We start from the raw sequence: 20,802 nt of genomic DNA, 5'->3' as shown, positions 1-20,802 counted from the left end.
AACTATGGCCTTAGTTAAATTCTGGCTTCTTCTCTACAATGTACAATATTTTATGGGTGACTTCCTGTCTTCTCTGTTTTGGCAGCCAAGCCAGGAAAAGCTGAGAATCTATTAAATGGTTTAAAAATTATAAAATACGTGAAATTAAAACATGCACTTGCTTTCCCCGTGAAGAGCTAGTTATAATCAGAAGATACAATAATAGTTTCAACATACCGTAGCTTGTACACTCAGTTATCTAGAGAGGGGAAAAGCACATTTCAAGTATAGGCTCATGAGGACTACATGGAGTGGACACACATAAGGAATAGGGTGTCGGGGGGAGCAGGGTGCGTGCCCAGAGAACACCTTTTCAATAAAATGTTTTTCTAGTCTCAGGTCTTACTTTGCTTTACTACCTACACACAAAATTATTTTAGGAGGAACAATTCTAGTAACATCAAAACTATATGTAGTGATTAGTTGAAAAGAAAGAAAGGAAAAAATAATTACCTTCGTGGTTTTCCCATCAATCGTCTGATTTTCCCCCACTCTACTCTTGTCAATTTTCTGGTTTTCAAATTTGGAAAAGATTCTTTCAGGCATACACAGAAGTCATTATCTCCTTCAAATAGCGGTCTGTTGAAACACAATTGGTCCTCTGTTAACTATGCTTAGTAAACTTTTGTCACAAGATTCCAAAAAACATCAATAATAAGAAATATACCGAAAACAAAAAAGTATAAATTAGTCACATGAACAAGACATTCCTATTCAAAGGAAAAAAATGATCTGAAATAAATTCAGCTGAAAACAAAGACAGAATGTTTCCAGGACTGCTGTTCTATTTGAGCCTTACTATCAGTGATGTTCAAAAATGTTACTCTTGTTACCACAGGGAAACATACATATTTATCCTGCTTTGTAATGTATATAAAAGCACCAATTAAAACTTCAGCAAAGCCAATGCAGTGTCATGAGGATGCTGCAACACGCTGAAGGAAACCGTAAAGATCTGGTGAGGTATTGAGGATAAAGGAAGGGATAATGTGGTGCTGAGAAATAGAAAGTCAGTACTGTTTTCATAAATTCATTCAATTATAACCCAGATATTTGACAGGGGATTCCAAAATACAGGGAATTGAGCCAACTTGTAATTCTCTTCAGCTACACATCATGACTCCATGATGAAGCAGAGGATCAGTACTGGAGAAGTGACAGTCCAGAGAACCCCCCTACACAATTCTTCTGAATTTCTCTTTGATGCTATGACCTGTCTGCATCTCTGTGTTTTATGACTGCCTTTTACTTTGTAGTACCACATCCTTCTTGGGCTGAAGCAACAAGGGAGCAGCAATGGATATGCCCGTCTAATAGCAGGTTAATCATTAAAGACTACGTGCAACTGAAATAGATCTCACCCGGTGAGAACAAAAGAATAACTGCATCCTAGATAAAGCCCACTGTTCCCCACTCTCTGCAGGGTGCTAGGGCTTAGAGGTGGAGATCCCCAAGCACAGAACAAGAAGGATCTTGGAAGCAACAACTCAAGTTGAGAGAGGAAAGGTGCATAGAGACACGGAGAGTGGGGCAAGAATGGAGAACAGTATTTTTGCAGTAGAAGGATGTGCAGCTGCAGCATGAAGTGAAAAGGAAACCACAAAGAATGATGAATGAGGCTCAAGAAACAGACAAGAAAGTGTATAAAAGAGTTTTATTTTATCCAGATTTACTCTTGCTAAGGTAAGGTATCTGCATAAAGAGGTTTTTTTGGAGAAAGAGAATCTGTATTTGGTTTTACTATCACTTGTTCCTAAAGCAGGTAAACTGTAAACCCACAGCATCCACGGGACTGGAAGCTCTGGGAAATGGTGTAAATAAGCTATGGCTGCATCTGGCTCTAAGGGTCTTCAATCACTGTGGTAAGTAGCTCTTTAGAAGGCTCCGCGCTTCAGAAGTCAATGGGATTTTACATAAAACCATCCTCTGCAGGAGCAGAGAGAGAATCCAACTGAAACGGCTTCAATAATCTAATAACCACAGATGATAGTTGTGGAGATGAAAATATTTCAAAAGCTTATAGTAGACATGTCATTTAAATTGATGATTTCCATTTCAGATGAGACAATTTGATTAAAATATTTCGAGATTTGTACTGTGAGCCATATTTTGTCAGGTGATAGTTAGCTCTGTACTTTAAACTTTTTAAAGCTTCTCATTAAACCGAGATCATATTACTCACAACAACATACATCAAAGTTTTTCTTCCAAAGACATGTAGTTTCTTAGTATACTATGTTATAATATCTTAATGTGATCGTATCTTACTAGCATTACAAGCACACATTGATGACTATCAAAGAGGTTTCCAGAACTACCTGCTAAACTCAAATTCCAGGCTACTGATAGACCTGAATTATTTAAGAATAAACTAAAAGTTCTTAGGCTGCTGTAAAAGTCATAACTACACATATCACCTATTAAAATTACTAACAGGAATAAGTAGGGTTTGGGTTCTTTGCTTTGTTTTTGTTGGTTTTTTGGGGATTGGTTGTTGGGGTTTTTTTCAAATAAGTGGGGAAAAAGCATGTAAAACCAACTTCTTTCAAAGGGAATTAAATCTAACTAAATCAGACGTGTAATTTTTGTGCTTGTGATGAACTTATTCTAAAATGTTTTTCTGTTGCTATGACTGCCTTTTCAGTTCGGGAAAAAAGCCACAGCAATTGTGATTAAAACAGGAAGGAAAAACAGTAATTATTTTGTTATGAATAGATTCTGGAAAAGAATGATTGGTAACTCTGTGGCCATTCTTTAGAATAGTAAATACTAGTGTTTCATCTATTAGTCAATCAGTGTAGATTTTAAGATTCCATTCATCAATAAAAATTTTCACATTTTAGAATTTTTAGTTTTTCATTATTAGGGACTAAATTAAAATGGTTCTTTTCATCAATTCACACCACCGTGCTAGTGGCGTTAAGAGAACAAGCGCCAAAGACTCTGAGGCACAAACTGCAGAAACAGGCCAGGAGACAGATGAGGAGATGTCAGAAGGACACTTATATCTAGACAACAGTCACAACCCAGAGCTCTGTTGGGGATCACAATACAAACAGGATGATGGGGAGGAAATACCCCAAAATCAACATTTACACCTTTTAGGGAAGCACCACCTTATGAAGTAGCAGATTCCTTCCCAGCCCCCATGAGTAACACAGATCCAAGGGTTCAAAAAAGTTTCAAGTGTTTTGGTAACTTCATGCTTAAGATGCTAAAAACATTACGAATAAAAGCTTGTATCTGATAGAGACAGAGGTGATAAAACAAAAGTAATTTCCATGAAGAAAGGCTTTCCATAGAAGACTACCCAAGGAACTACCCAAGTCGGTTGCTTATTATAAAAAAGAAAAAAACAAAAACAACCCACAGCAAAAACCAAAACAGTGACATCATTTGCAATAGCTCATTATTTAAGAATAAACTTCGGAGTATCTAGCCAATATATGGAAAGTTGCAGCTCAATTTCAGAAAATGGCTTGTTTCTATACTAATAAGAGACAAGTATATAAACCAAACATACTTATCTATATTTGAGTAGAACCATTCGTATATGCACCACTTGTGAGCTTTGGGAAGTTTGAGCAGGTTACGAAGCCGTAAACCAATCTTCTGTGATACCTTCTTGTCTGGTGTTGGCATTGTTGTATTAAACTTCTATGTAGCAAAATAAAGGAGACAGTTAAACACAGTCTAACATCCTTCAACATTCAAATAATTCAACTCGATTTTCTTGATAAACATTTGCACATTTGTTACATTTTAACACAATTGTTACATTTTAATCTCACACACTGTTTCATGACAATTTTTTGGTTGCAGATCTATAACAATCCTCACTGTATTATATCAGCAGTGCAATCAAATATAAGAGATGGCAAACTTTAGCAGCATCGACAAAACAAGTCATCTTTATACAAAGGTCTTCTAACAGAAACGTTTTCCAACGCTGAAACTACATGATTGGTAACAATAGCATAGCATTAAAGTACACAGAGACTTCAGAAGTTTGAGGCACCACTGAACATTGTCTCATTTGCACTAGCACTTCTACTCTTGCTAACTCTTCTTAAACTGAGGATGAAGCTAGCACAGGGACATAATACAGCCAAGGCTTTGAGCAGAGGGTTTGCTTTTTAGAAAACTGCAAGAGAAACTGGGACAGACATAAGCAATCAAATTTTAACTACATTTGAATGCTGTTTTATAAATGGCAGAAGAGACACTGTCTTAGATTGCATGCATGATACATGAGACGATAGAAAAATAGTTCCATAATCTTTGTTCCAAGGATGGCTACCTTAACTGACAGAAAGAAAAACTTACTTGCAAAAAAATCCAGCTTTTTGTGGATATTAGTTTGACTGGGTCCCCATACCATGATCAATTGTTACCCTTCCCCAAATGCTCAAAAAGTATTATGACCTTTGGTAGCAGCAATAATAGGATAAAGCATAAGGTGAGCACCTTGCTGGCTCCTGCTGCACTTAACCACTACCTTCAAGATACAGGTCCCCTTATTTCCCAGTAGAACTCCATGAAACAAAGCCTAGCAGGACAGCAAGATCTACAGCAGCTGTAGTCCCTCACAAATGTCTATCTAGCCATCACTGGACCTCCTCAATCAGACATTTAAGTACAAACCACCCAGGCTTAGAACATTATTCAGGCATTTTTACTGTTAAGAAATCATGGTAATGGATGGAGAGAAATGTCATGGTCCTCATCTCTGACAAAACAGACCCAACAAAATAGCAACTGCTAAGTCTTCCCCATTCGACACTGCAGTTCATATGTCAAATAAGAACAGTATTCAAGTAGTACTTTTTCAGTGTGGTAAATTCAGGCTCATAAGGTGATGGTACAGAGAAGTGTTTTTTGGATGGCAAAGGTACTAGAGAGCCAATTCTTTAAGAGATGTTGCCCCGTCCAACATTGCCAAAAAAAGGCTGAGAGAAATTACAGCTGCTCTTTCATGCTCTACCAAGGAGTAGACAGTCAAGTGGAGGAGTAGAAAAACAAGCTGTTTGAATTGGAGGACATTACCATACAGGATCAAGACAGTCTAGATGGCCATGAATAAATTTAGGCTACAAATCCAGAGCAAGTTCCTGACTGTTGGAATACATTAAGTTCTACAGCAGCCTTCTAAATGATGTAGTCAATGCAAAGAAACCTAGTCAGTTTCTAACTGAAGCTGAATAAATTTATGCAGACTACAGTATATGATTGTTTGCGGGAGCAAGATGGGCAATTAGTCTGGAATCCTTTCTAGCTCTGTATGCTTATGTCCAGGATCAAAAATAAAAGGTATTCCCATAAACAAACTGAGGAATAAAGTTAGGAAGAAGGAAAACAAGAAAGTGTTTTGGATTCTGCCTTACTCCTGGCAACAGCTTTCCTCACAAGAATATTCATAAACTGATAATGCAACTTGAAAAGCAAACGTATTCTAGTTTTCAACTAACACAGAAAGGACTTGTTCCCCTTTTTGGTAAAAATATCTGCATACATGTAGGTACCTGTGGAACCATCGCAACCTTCTGATTTCTTTTGGGTGACCTTGTGTTTATTTGTCTGTCATCTTCTTCACAGAAGAGTCGACTCCGTTTTGAATTTCTGAAGGGCTGCATGTATCAAAATTAAGAATGAATTACAAGAAAAAAAAAAAAATCTGATTTCTCCGTTCATGCACAGAATTCACAGTGAGAGAAACGGAATGCCTTGTCTGTTGCCACCTATTGGTTTTAAGGCACATGGTACACAATAAATAGTGCCTCCAACCAGTTCAAGATCTAAGGGCTGAGAGAAGAGAAGGAGGAATTTAAGATTCCAGGCTTTCCAATGCTAACTATAACCCATTACTATACTGCTGGCCCAGTTCCACGGAAGTATTTAGAACCTAACTCCCACTTGTTTCCAGAGGAGTTAGGTGTCTAAACACTTGTGTATCTAAGCCTAAAATAGTCCTCACTTTGGTTATAAGCACATCTGTTAAACAGTTTGTTATGAATTTTGGGTCAAAGAAAAGAAGTTTATTCCAACAGCATATTTGTTTTGGTATGTTCTCAGTAAAAACATTAGCTGGATATATATTTTTTTTCCCAAGGATTTCTTATAAGTCTAATAAAGTGTAGGTTTATTGGTCTTTTAACTCATTGAAAGTGCCTACACTGCAAAACGCTAAGAAGCTGAAGTCTGAAGAAACTAAAGCTTGAACAAGTTATATGAAAAATATCAGAAAAGAGAAGAATTTAGAATTTATGCTAACTGAATTTTACTTGTGTGCTAAGATGTTATAGTTCAAAGAGAATTAGAAGGCTGACTGAATGCAAATGCATATCATGAAAAAAATACTTCATTTAATTATTCCTCAACATTTTACCCTATGACAAAAAAACTTGTGCTTTCAATGAGGACAAAAGAGTAGCCTCTGAGTGGCTGTTAGTGCTGAGAATGAGCAGCTTTTTCTTCCGTGAAGACTTTGTGACCCAGCACGGGAGCCAGCCACAACTGAAATGTGTCTCCTTTGCAGAGCCCCAAGACTGCACCCCATAGCACTCCTTGTGCTTCAGACTATTTACAAAGGTGATGAGTAAAGGCAGAGCAAATGCAGATCTCACTTCTTTCAGTACAGATGGTGAAAGTGCTACAAATTGATATGGGTATGGAATCTGCAACACCCACAATGTGAGGAACACTAATGACTAAGATGAGCCCTTAACAGGAGTCAGAAACAAAAAAACAAACAAAAAAAAATCAAAGTGAAATAAAACTTCACTAATAAGCATTTACACTTAAGAAAGACATGTAATAAGCTTGTGACTGATTAAAGTAACTGTTTGAAAAGAGATACTCTCTATTAAATTACTTATTAGTTGCAAAAAGTATGCCTGTTCCATGCCATGAGAACAGCTGAAGCTTTCCCAAGGAAACGTTTCTTTCTTACTCTAAATCACATATATTTTTATAACTATAACTACACAAGCATATTTAAATAACAGCAGTGTCCTGTATGCGCTCAACACCTAAGCACATTCTGCACACAGAAGACAACAGCCATTCCTTGTAGATGTTGTTACAGACCAGGCAAGTGACACGTGCTGAACAGAGGAACTACATATCAACAAGGTAAACAAGTGGTGCCCATATCATATTAACATAGAAATTAATTTATCCTATTAATTGTTTTGGATGTTGCTGTATCTAGGTGAAGAGAGAAAAACGAGCTCTTTTCTTCACATCTTCCAATTCACTAAACCTTAAGAACAATGTTAAAATTAAATTAGAATGTCTTTATGTTCTTCTATAACATCTCTGCCTTCCTTGACAAATCAACACCCTAAAAAAGAAAGGTCAGAACTATTCTAACTTTTGAGCAAGAAAACAAATCCACAATCCTGTTCCAACAAGCCAAACTCTCACATTGCAGAACTCCGGGACTTTCTAATTACAGCATTCTGCCCACAGCATGAAGAGCCAGGTTCCTTACTCAACGTTTGCAATTATATTTTAGTCTTGACATCTGAGTTGTTAGTTCCAGAACAACAATTTTTCTCCCAAATGTCTACATAGCTCTTCGTGATTTTATGACACTACACCAGATGAAAAGCATGTGCCAATACAGGAACACAAATGCTAAAACAATCTAGACAAAACTTAATAGTTCCTTCACCTTGTGCTATGATCCAGGTCAAGAGAAATGTTTTACAACCAAGCAGCCAAATTCTATTCCAAGGAACCATCCAAAGTGATAAGAGCGTTTCATCAGCCTAGATTGCTGGTGCCTCACATGAGAATAAAATAACATGCATTGCAAAGAGGTATCATCCACGTTAGCTAAATAGGTCAGGCATTTTTGGAACAATTTTTCAACTAACGGTAGAACATATCTGCAAAACTTCCAGTGTTGAGAGAACTCAAACCACTACAGAAGACTACATCACCTCTTAGCAACATGGGCCACCATCAGACTATCCACTGGTCTTTCTCTCAGCTTTCTCCAGAACACCCAGAATACTGAGCTATGTTCAAAGTTTGATTCCTTATTTTTAATACCTACAGCCAGCATACCTAAAGAGCAACAAAGTTTTCGTACAAACGTTATGGTCAGTGGCCTCTGTTCTTTAGCCCATGCCACCTCCTAAATTACATGAACTCCTGCAGGATTTAAGGGCCATCACAAAGTTCTGGTCACTCTCTGGAACTCCATTTTGTAGACCTTATGTTCTCTAGCATAAACATACAGCAACATGTAGGTAGATACATATATCTGTGTGAAACCTACCAAAATAAATACCTTCTCTATATAAGTTTCTCTCTCCAGGGAGAAGATCACAGAGCAAGCTACGTATGACAGATGTTAGTCACGTTGCTTAATGCCCTACTGGATGCTGCTCAGATATTTTGATTATGTGCAGACCGGGCAAGAGTGATAGATTTCAAACATAACATTTCCTTTCCAATAAACTGACAGTTCACAAAAAATAATGACTTGAATAAAAACCAGGTGATAGTTGGCAAGTTGGTCGCAATTACTGTAAAAGGTGGTGGCTCCAGAATGGGGATGGGAGAAAGATCTGCCTGGCAGTGGAGACATTATTTCATACACTCTCCATGCTGCAGTAAAAAGAGCACACAGTGGTAGACCAATAAAGCACCGGGTGCAATACAGCTGGTGGCAAAACCAAACCAAAAATTCCCTTAGTTCAGTAAGGCAGAGGAAGTTGAGAATAGTCAAGAAAAGCTTGAATGTGATACATGGAATATTTTCAAAGGAGAAAGGGAAATGGTCAACCCAAACACATGCCTTTGCAGGCTGCAGGTTTGTTACCTTCCATTCCCCACCATCATTCTTTAACAAAAGGTCTCCTGTGACACAACTCAGGATGCTACACCACCTTCACTGACATTCCTTTATTTTTATTAAAAATCTGCCCCCAGAAGGCACAATGATGGAAGTGCATTATGACATTTTCCCTTCCTTTTCTTTACGCATCAGTTCTCAGCCATAATTAGAAGTGAGTTATTTCACAAGATAAAAACAAATGGCTGATCAGAAATGGCGATTCCTAAGTTCGAGGTGGTAGACACAACACAAATGTGTCACAGCACTTGCTTTGCAAAAAAAGAGAGAAAATGATTAGGACCTATTTTGAACAAGGTCAGCAATTTAATTTTTTTATGATTCATTTATGAAATATGTTTTCATCTTTTATTCCAACTGCGTAAACTGCTTGTGAAGGAGAGAATTTAACATTCAGAAATTATGAAACTGTAAATCTCAGCCAAATTTTTTTAACCTTAAATTTCATTCACTTTATGGTATTTTACCAGTCCTGAGGTTGTCTTTTTATTGCTTCTTACCATTTCCACTGCAGAACCAGCATTCTTGCTTTTCCAAATGGGTGTTTTCTGCAGAGAATTATACTTTTCATTCCAGGAACTGGATAAACTTCCCTCTGTTGTGAGAAAATGATGTCATTAATATACATATATTTTAACATAACTACTATCCAAAAGCTAATGTAACAGCATCAACTACTAATATATTTTAGTTACATGCAACATCTTCTTCAGATTAAATTACAAATGGATTTTAGATTTCAATATTGTTATTAAATTGTTCTGAACACTAATTAAAAAAAAACCTGAAAGATATTTTCAGTACATGGAGAAACATGAACAAAATATTTTTTACTCCTGTAAACATTTGGATTTCTTGAAACCTCCTTTGCTGGAATCAGTTACTTCCACTGCCAGGCTGACACACATGTAGACAGCTGTACTGTGGCTGTAACTGAAACCTGGAGAAGGTAAAGCTCTGTCAGACCTGGCTTTCCTCTGGTTCTAAAAAATGATTAAGTGGGTGCAGATCAAAAAGTAAATCAAATTTTATTGAAACAAACCTATACTAGTTACAATAGACCATGTCTTCTTCCTTATATAACAGAAGCCTTGTAATTTATAAAGAAACTTTTATTATTGGGCAGATTATAAGTACTCAAAATTTGTATGAATGTTCATAAAGACAATTTCAAAGAAAAAGACATAAGAAATAGATTTTTTTATTTACCCCACAACTTGCTGATGGAAAACACCATGAGATTGTGAAATTACTGCCTAATGTTAATTTTGTCTCATGTACAGGTCTTGCTAAGAATCCTTCTCCTATCTCATCCTCAAGAGAGGAAAGATTGCCTCAATCTTCTCCTCAAACCTGACGCTTAGGCAGTACTTAGGAAGAAAAAACACATTTCAAGAATTTCACCCAGAAAAGCAGTGTCTAAATACACCACAACATTTGTAGTTTCAACCACCAAGGATTATTAGTCTGTAGAACTAACAAATATCCACAATAAAACCAACCATATTTCAACAAAAAAGCCTTCTTCCGTGTTGTTTTCTTGAGCTTTTTGAAGCCAGAAACTAAGTACACCTGAAAGTCAGACTGGGTACAAATAAATAACACATTAATTTCTTACCTTTCAAGCTCACAAGTGCTTTTGCTGAAGAACCTGCAATATATCAAAAAGTCCACATAAATCATAAGTTATTTCAAACCATACAACCTATGCACATTCTACTCATTCTTAATTAATTGTCAGGCAGAAAGTGGAATTTAATATTAAATCTTTCACAGCTGAATGAGTGCACTCAGCGTGCCCTCCATGGCACTAAGTATTATATGTTTATTACCCAATAAATCTTGAAAGCATATTCATGTTTTGTTTTCTTTTTCCTTTAGTTTCATATCTAAAAAACAGCTTCAGATGCTCAGCACTTTCCTTTAACACAACAAATTCTGAATAAACTTTATGTCCAGACTACATACTTCCATGCAGCTGTTCGTTTGATGCAGTCGCAAATATGTTATACAACTGACAAGGAAACTGTAATGAACATCACTTTTTTTTTTTTTTAATTATTTCTACCAATTCAATATTCTTCAATGCCAGAAATCTCCACGAAAGCAGTCGTTTATGCTCTCTAAGCTTGGTTCACAAGTAGGGAGATGGATAGTTAGTTGCCCCCTGGTGGAACCTCCTTATTCAGAAAGACAGCAGATGCAGATATTATAAATGCAGATGGAATCCTTAGTTTGCTCAAACTGTTCAAACTGTGTAACGCATCCATCAGAATTTCACTGCTCCCCTCCCACCGCATCTGTAGGACCTCTGCAGTGCTTCTGGACCAGGAAGGACAAAACTGGGCCTGACTACAGCCTTCATGCTCTGGAATTTTCAAATGTCTCTCTAAGAACGAGTTGTTTGAAGCAACTACATTAGCAGAGGGGAAAGATATTTCTGTGTGACAATGCTTCCACAGATACATGCTTTTCTCTCAAATCAACTTTATCTTTCCAGTTATGTCCCGGTGTTTCAACCACTCCATCCTGCATTGCATCCACTTCTCCCCCTCATTTTCCCCATTCCCTCCTTCAGCTTCTCTTTGGAACTGCTGTTCCGAGAACATTTCTGACTCCAAATGCCTGGAAATCCCTTTTCTTGTGGCTGCCCTCTATCTAGGTCCTAACCCCACTAACTACACAGCGCCAGAGATCCTTGCCTCTAAGAGGATACATTCCAGGGAATATCACAGAGCATTTTGGTTTGGGGTGGACTGTTGAAGAGAATGCAGGTGCAGCAGTAGCAAACCAGTCCCTACAATCTTTATTTTTTTCATATTATTTTGTTTGCTGACATCTTATTATGCCACATATTAAAAAGAAAAAAAAAGGATAGAAAAAAGGATAGAAAGTTTAAGATATGAAGTGAAACTACTTTTAACTCATTGGTGGTTTAGAGGGCCTCCACCCCAGATTCTCCCAAGTTGTCCAAATTTCCAATAGCTAACGCATATGGGATTACATGTCAAAAACAAGGTGACAAACCTGGGCTACACTCTTGCCCTTCTGACATACTTCTTTTCTGAGATATCACCTTTGGCGGGTTAGAAACCTAACAGTGACTGTTACAGTAACATACTTCTATGATGATCTTATTCAGTGAATTTAGCTCTTGTAACTAAACTGTAAGCTAGAGGTACCACAGGATTAAAGCTATTATTTTTTTTTTTATTTCATACTAATAATCAGATACTGTACACCATGCTTGGATAAATACATGGATATCCTGCTATCAACTAAGAATGCAGTCCTGAACAGAACAGTAAGAACAATGAAGAACTAGTGTTGCCCCCAAATTAATGTAAGGGATAGTGGGAAATGTGTGCAGGGATTAATAAATACATGCAGTTTAAGAACAAGGGGAAAGCAGACGTCATCAAGGACAGAGAGGCAGAAGCAGGGTCCTCAGGACTGTCAAACAGAGGAGATGCTGGCTTTTCAGAATGGATCACTATTGTAAAATATCTCACTTCTTCTGTAAAGACGAAATACATAATAATTTTCCACTTTTTTTTTTTTTTAACCATGTTGTTCATATGAATCAAGTTCAATCAATTCAGCCAAGGGTGAGCATGTCAACAATGGAAATGAAACAACTCAGCAAGAGGTTGCAAATGGGGATTATATGAGGTTTATGTGGGGATTGGTGTGAACCTCACAGCTGAAAGTGCCCGAGATCCTGTGCTGACCATCAAACTCAGATGCTTCACCTGTGAGGCTGATGATGGGCCAGTGGAGCAGGGCATTAGATGACCAGCATCAGAAACAACAGGTAGAGAAGTGATGGACATCAGAGTGTTACTGTGCTACCTTCTAGCTTTATAAGATTACCACGCCAAAACAGCATTAGTTGCCAAGGTCTTTTCCAAAGGGGATAGTTAATCTTCAACAGATGCATACTAGAATAAGGCTGCTCATTTGTTTTCACTTAACCTGCAACTAAAGTAACGTAACCAGAAAAGGGTATCTTTATTTAGGAACACAAGGGTTCAAATAAGAAATTCCTGATCTAGGCCAGTTCAAAGTTAAACTAAACTATTTTAATGTAACGAGTTGCAGAGGATTATTAACAACACCACTTCTGTAGTGTAAAGCATTAGAATACATGTAAACCAGGAACTAGGATCATCTTCTAAGCAATACTGTGTTACAATAAAAAACAACTAACATTTAATACAATAAAAGCATTTCAGAAACTATTAGAAGTGTAAAGTGATTCAGGATAGATTAAGTTTATTAAAACTATCAAAAATTTCAGTTAGAGTAATTATTACATTTATAATATCCCAGCCTCACATTAAATGCCAGTAATTTTGTATGCTGCTGTTCAGAATAACAAATATTTAATTATAGGCAGTCTTTTTAACCAGCATTTTAATTATAAACATAGAGATTAAAGTAGAATATACACACATGCTTGAATGTAAATACTTATTATGACAATGACACAGATTTCATTTCTACAAACATCAAACACTTTAAAAAAAATTGGTGAAAAGGAAGAAATAAGGCCTATGCATCATTTAGGGTATTACAACCAATATTCAGAGAGGTCACTTTTTTAATAATAAGAATAAAAAAAGTCCCTCAGCCTAGGGAGGAAGTACAGCCAGCTCACCACAGCAGTGGCTCAGGAATTGGAAGACCTGCCAAACTGTATGATTGGCTTAGTCTTGTCTTCGAATCCTATTGAGTATTGCTTTGCGTATGTTGTAAGTTAATTACTTGAACAAATTGTTCACACTTTGCTAAGTTTGGAAAAATCAGGAAAAAGTTCAGAACAGAGCTACGAGAAAGATTGGAAGATCTGAAAAACATGCCTTATGGTGAGAAAGTCAAGACACTCCAACCTTGTTCTTCCCAAAGAAGGTCAAGATCTGCACTGATCACAAGTATCTACAAAGGAAGATAATTTAGACAGTAAATAGCTCTCCAGCCTTTTTTAACAAGGCAAGGCATAACTAGATCAATTTGTCAGAAAGTAATATCGGATAAGTTCAGGACAGCAATGAATGCAAAGTTTAACAGATCTTATGTAACTATACTAAGAAAGGACATGCTGAGCTCCTTATCACTGAAAATCTTTAAACAAAGTTTACATGTATTTTTAAAGAGAAAACTACAGCTAAAAAGGAAGCATGGAATTGATACACAGAAATTCCAAACACAAGCATCCTAGCATGCTTAATGAAGAATGTAAGACGATTATAAAGGCCTTTTCTAGCCCTAAAAAAAAAAAATAAATCTGTAAAATATGTGCTCCACAGATGTGCAGTAAAAATAACTGTGTGCTAGATTATGAGGCATTTAATAGTAAGATAACAGGAAGCTCATTAGTAACGAAGATTCAGGAATAGGCTTATTTATGTGTTTTATAACACTTGCAAGAAGTTATTTTCAGGAAGTCCATGTAAAACTGAATTAAAAAAAAAAATCAACATTAAAATAACCTCAAGTCCGCCAAGCCTAGCATGATAAGGACCCTGATGTTTTCATGCTGGGCTGGCGAGGAACCCGATCGGCTTCAGTGGCTGCTGGTGTGGGTCCAGCAGATGGAGAACTCCCCAATCCCTGGACCAGCCCAGTGGCCACCAGGAATCCTTCCTCTAGCCCCAACCTCCTTCTCCCAGCCCAAGGGAGCACCTACAGAGGATAGCCACGAAGAGAACCTAAAAAACCTCCTCTAACTGCACCGCAAGCAGTAGGAACAGACTTGAAAAGGGAACTCTGATAGTTTGCTCTCCAAAAAAGTATTTCTGATACAGAGATGGGCTTTGAGGTATGGGGAAAAAAAGGTAAAACCTTTTTTTTCCTTTTCAAAAATTAAAGCCAGGTTTGAGTTTAAAAACAAGCATCAATTCCCCCTGCCCCGGTTTGAAAATACTATTAACTGAACAAAAGAGGTGGAGTCTGACTTCAATTCAATAAGGAGTCTGACTGCAATTCAATAAGGACAGCGGTGGATGCCCTGATGTGTATTTTCAGTACTAACATGAAGCAAAGCACTTTACATACAGCTTCTCAACAGCTGATGTTCAAATGTAAAACAGAAACAGACAAGCACATTACATTTGTGAAAGTGTTTACAAATTCATTTTAAAAAATAATTTGAAACAGACAATTACAATGTTACAATTTTGAAAATCAAGGTTACAAGTAACCAAAGGGACATTCCATAGCAACTGATGTGTGGGCACAAAGGGGCATATCTAAATCAATATAGAAAACTCTAGGATCCAGATAAGCAACTACATACCATAAAACCTTGCCTCTCCAGGTCATTACACTATTTTGTCTAAATTCCGTGCAGGTGAGCAGTTATTTTAACATTCATTGCACGACTATCTCAAAAACCTATGTAATTAAACTACATCACTGGCACTAAAAATGTGTGACAGAGGAAACTCATGGAGAAGAGGGGAAAAAAGACAAGTCTTTATTATAGATTGAGTCATTAACCCTCTGAGAGATCATTTATCTACACAATCACAGCACAAGTCGTTTCAGCAGAGGAAGCATCTCGAACCAATTGGCCACTAAAAGGACAGTTTATTCAGGAAACCTTAGAAAGTAAAAAGCAAGCAGAGGAAAAAGTGGCTTTGGGTAGCTTTTAAGATGCCCCAAAACTTCAGGCTTGTTGAAGAGGTAAATAAATAAATAAACAAACAACAACTTTTAGCTCCAAGGTAAATCAGTATTGATACTGATATGAATCGGTATTTCCCTCCTGTTTTGAGCCCCCTAATAAACTGACACTTGTGTATTTCGAAATCCTAATTTAACTACTGGATAGAAGTCAAGTTTCTCAGCCATGTGAATCCTTTTACAGGATTTGTGCAGACAACAACCACAATCCCAAAGCCCTCTTTTTGAAACGCTGCATTCTCATGAGGGACAATACACTGATACCATGGAAACATACAATTTTAAAGGTATGCAGCATAAACAATCCCAAAATTCTTAATTAAGGATTACTATTTAGCAGCCACAGGACTAATCTTGAGCCTTCTCTCAAATGCAGAGCAGAGCAACTGGCTGTGCAGGGGCAGGGTGCCTGTGAACCACAGCATAACAAGCAATAGGACAAGAGGAAACTGCCTTCAAGTTGCACCAGGGGAGGTTTAGATTGGATATTAGGAACAATTTTTACACTGAAAGGGTTATGAAGCATTGGAACAGGCTGCCCAGGGAAGTGGTGGAATCATCATCCCTGGAGGTATTTAAAAGATGGGTAGACATAGTGCTCAGAGATATGGTTTAATGATGGTTTTTGTCAGTGTTAGGTAAGATGGTTGGACTCAATGATCTCAAAGGTCCCTTCCAACCTTGATGATTCTACAAGGGTGTGCTGGGGGTAAAGAATGATTTCTGGACAAAGTGCCACCCTTACACTGCAGCCTCCATCTATGGGATAAAAGGCCATGCAGAAAGATCCTTGTCCCCTTTCCCTTCTTCTGCCTGTGTCCTAAAACTCAAGCCCCTAGATACAGTACCAGCAGTGCCTACCAACACAGGATATTTGGCAATATGCTACTGTTTTCAGTATTTGTACTGTAAAAGGTTAACATTTTGACATCCATCACTACTATCCTCTGCCTTCTTTCTCCCATTCACCTGCCACTTATTGGTGCTTGTCTACGTACAACACACGAACACTGCATTTGGAGTAGCTCAGTGGTTCACTCCCAGCGGTGGCCCTGTGCTGGTGATCATTTAGCTAGCTTTCACTTTGGTCAAAAATGGCATCTCACTCTCACTTTGGCCAAAAACGGCATCTCACTTTTACAGAGCCGATTCCAGCCATTCTCCTCATTTCAGACTCACCTGTGCAGAAGAACACACCAAGACACAACTTTGCCCACACTGTTGGCTGTTGAGCTCCGCCTCTACCAGGACAATCTTCTAGTCACGTTTGCACGTTGCCTGTTGTATTAAAGTCTCACCTCAGCTCTACCGGGTGTACTTTATAACCGAGTAATCCACAAAGCAAGAGTCAGGACAGCACTATGTACACTCCAATGCAATCAACTGTTTTCCTCTGCTGCGACGGAGAGACAGGGCCATCTGGTTTGCAGCAGGAAAACTGCCCACCCCTTACCTCCACTGCAAAATTACCAGGAGATAAGGGGAGGGGAAACACATTGACTAAAATTACTCACTCGCCGGGCACCAATCCAACAGTCTGCAGAAACAAAATTTTGTCTCCAAAAATATAAACCCAAGTATTAGTATTGGAAGTACTTCTTCAATCAGGACTTCTGGAATTTTTCAGCTAGAGGATTTGCCACAGCATTGTTCTTTCTTCACAGAACTTTTCTCCAGCCCAGGTTACTATACCCCTCTCCCCTGGCAACACTAGTAAGAAAATGCCTCGACTACAAGAAATGCATGTGAACTTATGTACTGCCATCTTCATTTTTTAGGTTGTCACTGTGAACTCTTACCCATTTCAAAAGGACAGAATGGCACCTCTAGAGAAGAATGGAACAATAATAACTTTAGCAGATTAAATAAGCACATACTATGAGAGACAACTACGTGCATTACATTTATCTCCCTCTTGGGTTAAGTAATATTCACTCCCCAATTGCACTACATAACTTGGCAGAGGGCAAATAGGTGCTATCAGAATACTCTGGGACAAATTCCACTTAATCAGATTTTCAATTTGAAAGTGAAACTGCATAATTTCAGTCTTCTTGTCACTGAATATGCTGTGTTTACTTATGATTCTTCTTATGTGAAAATTCAGTTATGGCCTAATATTTTACTATAAAATATGCTGGAGAAAATTCACAGAGATTATCCATAAATCTGAAAGTCTGGTAGTTGTGAACTATTCTAACTTTTTTAGGAACTTATTTTTATACCACTACAGAAGATTCCAAAAACAATTTTGCAATGCTTACTGTTATTATCCCTTATAAATTAAGTTGCAGACTGAGAGCCACATGAAGTCAGTGTTAAATCAGTCAGGACTAAGTTTATATCTTCATTTTAAGTACAGGACTGGAAATGAAAGAACTACGTGTGGCAATAGTTACAGTGTAATTTAAAAACACCCAGTGCACCAAAATAGGAAAGGAAGCACAAGGCAAACCCTCTTGGAAACTTTCACATTTCTAGCAGTTCACCAACACTAGAGAAAAAATTAAGCTCCCTCTCAATTTGATGAAAAAAGCCAAAACATCCCCTACCTGCATCAAACTTAATTAAATACAGACCTGCTGGCAAGGGTCTGCATGGTCAGAGTGAAACTGAGTCACATGTTCTACTCCAGCATCCGTGACAAGGGAAGCAACACACCTGTCAAATCTTCCTGGTGCCACCACAGGCAATATAAAGCATCAAAGAGACACAATTATTTTTTTTAACTTCTTGTTAACTTCTTGTTTCAAATGGTTCATGACTTATATTAATCAGATTCTAATATGGTATAGTGTACGTGACTGTGCTGTACCAAATTGAGAGTGTCAGTTCTACCGTTAATTTACGATGATCCTTCCTAAATCTGTTTGGTTAAAACAATGACATTGGCCATGTAGGATCCTCGTGGCAGTTGTTGGAGTTGTAGCAGAAAGCCACACACCACAGTCTGAAGCAGTATTTTAACTCTGAGTCAATTCCCTCTGATAATCTTCTGATACAGAATATTTGGTATGTTCATGAACTTGTGCAGTGTCAGCAAAAATACACATCTACCCTGTTGTATGTACATTTATTGAAATTACTAAATGCCCAATTCTAGCTTGGCATGTCTTTACAGTTTCATCTAAAGTTTTACAATGTTTTACATAAGCCTGGTTCTGCTAGAACTGTACACAGAACTGCAACAGATAGTAAGTGACAGACTCTGAAAGAAATAGAAAGCTTCCTGGATGTCCCAAAAGCAGTTGTGTTTTGTGGTTTATTTTGCTTTTAAAGCAACAGTCAGAATAACTTTGAGAAAGAAACAGTTATTAGTCTATATATTTTTCTAAATCGCTGAATAATTAGGTGATTACTCAAGAGTAATTTTCTATAAGGACTTAAACGCACTAAACTGAAACCATTATCAAAATTCAACTATGTTGTAACTACTGACAATATAATCTACAAGGCTACACAGTCAAGCACTTGAGGAGAAACCTCTTTCCCCAGTAAATACCCTCCGCATTCTAATCAAGTGAACGACCATGAATTCCACACACAAATCAATACAACAAAATCTCAATGGAAAAATAATCAAATTACTTTTCCCCTCAGAAAAGTAGAGCCCATAGTATTTATAAAGACTAGCGGGGTATTTCTCTACCAGGCCTTACCCTACTCCATAAGTCACTTCCAACAGGAGACATCTCTCTCCAGAGAGCTCTCATGAATTTACAGATGCATATTCACACATTACCTTTGCCTTACTGAAATAACTCTCCAAATAACCACAGTGAATTCATAAAACCAACAGTTATATACAAGCAGCATGTGCAAGTAGCCATATACATGACTTAGGCCTGTATGGAATTGTATGTATATGTTCTAAGCAATACTTCCACATTGGCCCAATCTTTTCCACCTCGCTCATTATTTCCACCTTGTGCCCCATCTCTGTGACAAAAGCCGTCTCAGCCTTCCAAACTGCCTCATGCAAAACCTACCCTTTCCTCTATCCTCTGGATCTCCTTTACTTAGAATGCTGTCTTCAGCAGTAAGTACCAGAACTTATAATACAGCAGTGATTACAAGAGCACACAATAGATATTGGTTGTTGATTTCATGCCATTCTCTGTCCCGTGGTTTCTCAGACTGAAGATCACTACTGCTGCTTAGTGTATCACTAGAAGCAAAAGGGTAATAGAGTCAAGGAAAGGCAGCAGTACAGAAAGGGCTAAATCCATTACTTTTCATTTATTTATTTTTTAAGATAGATCCTCCTGTTCAGCTTAGAGCTCTGTTCAGCCGCTGCTGGTTATCAAGAAATCCTTGCCTTTTTCTTTCAGCAAGCAGCTTAGCATCTTGGTCACGATTAATCTAGAATCCGCAGCACACAGAAACTGTCCCACCAATTACTTCCAGCACTGCCCAAGAGCACAAAGAAAGCACCTAAGAACACGACTGATTCTCCTTTAGGTGCCCCTATTGCCCTTCGCATTTCCTCTTTCGGGTATACCAGCACCTTCAATTATTCACTTGGAAAAGTTGGTCTTTGTAAATTCTATTGCATTCTTTGTTAGAAGACGTGTCAAGGTAGTGTACAGACACATTTTGTATTAAATAATGACCTCTTCTGTAACATTCCAGTACCTTGTGCATGAATTCATATATACAGCAACACGTGTATCTTTCTCACCTACACCTAAGTTTTTACCTAATCCTCAAATGCATTGAAAACAACACTCACACAAAGCCGATGTAGACGTATGGGTCTGTATGCATCTGTTTTCATACTGTCTTCCTATACATCTAGCTTTCACCTCCTGACAGACAATGCAGGGTCTCTGAGCTCTTCCCTCTGCATTTATCAGTGCCCCCTAGATGCAATGTGCATGCCCTAGCCCCCCTGGTCCTTCAGAGGTGCTCACACTGCACACAGCGCACACCGAGCCCTCCTTTTCCCCTCGGGGCGACAGAAGGGACAGGAGCCCAGGGCTGTTCACCCCTGCCCCGGGGCAGGACGCTGCCTCCCCCCGCACCGCCCTCACCCCACAGGCAGTGCAGGCTGTCAGGTGTGCCCCGCACACTCACTCACGCCCTCCCTTCCCCGCCCGGCTCCCTGTTCTAGCACCCCCGCCCCGCACCCCGCCCGCCCGGCAGGTTGACGCCCGGCCAGCCCCGCCGCCTCACTCGGGCGGGGCGGGGGGGCCCGGCCCCGGCCTCCC

The 20,802-nt window shown here is 38.4% G+C and overlaps 1 protein-coding gene across 2 annotated transcripts in view; it reads right to left on the bottom strand.

Annotated features, from left to right (window-relative positions):
* Positions 1 to 20,802, bottom strand: part of LIN9 (lin-9 DREAM MuvB core complex component) — a 41,506-nt gene that overhangs the window by 20,367 nt on the left and 337 nt on the right. Inside the window, exons 2-6 of one of the 2 annotated variants that reach the window (XM_014950512.1) lie at positions 10,524 to 10,556; positions 9,406 to 9,500; positions 5,562 to 5,666; positions 3,563 to 3,696; positions 493 to 618 (exon numbers count right to left, since the gene is read on the bottom strand). In XM_014950512.1, coding sequence (XP_014805998.1) covers positions 493 to 618; positions 3,563 to 3,696; positions 5,562 to 5,666; positions 9,406 to 9,500; positions 10,524 to 10,556 — 493 coding nt within the window. The remainder of the gene's footprint in view (positions 1 to 492; positions 619 to 3,562; positions 3,697 to 5,561; positions 5,667 to 9,405; positions 9,501 to 10,523; positions 10,557 to 20,802) is intronic. The other variant, XM_014950513.1, reaches the window with a different exon arrangement.

This window comes from Calidris pugnax, unplaced genomic scaffold (genome assembly GCF_001431845.1).
Source record: "Calidris pugnax isolate Ruff unplaced genomic scaffold, ASM143184v1 scaffold24, whole genome shotgun sequence".
NCBI lineage: Eukaryota > Metazoa > Chordata > Aves > Charadriiformes > Scolopacidae > Calidris > Calidris pugnax.
The sequence above is the reverse complement of the archived record's forward strand: the minus strand, read 5'-3'. Positions and strand labels throughout refer to the sequence as shown.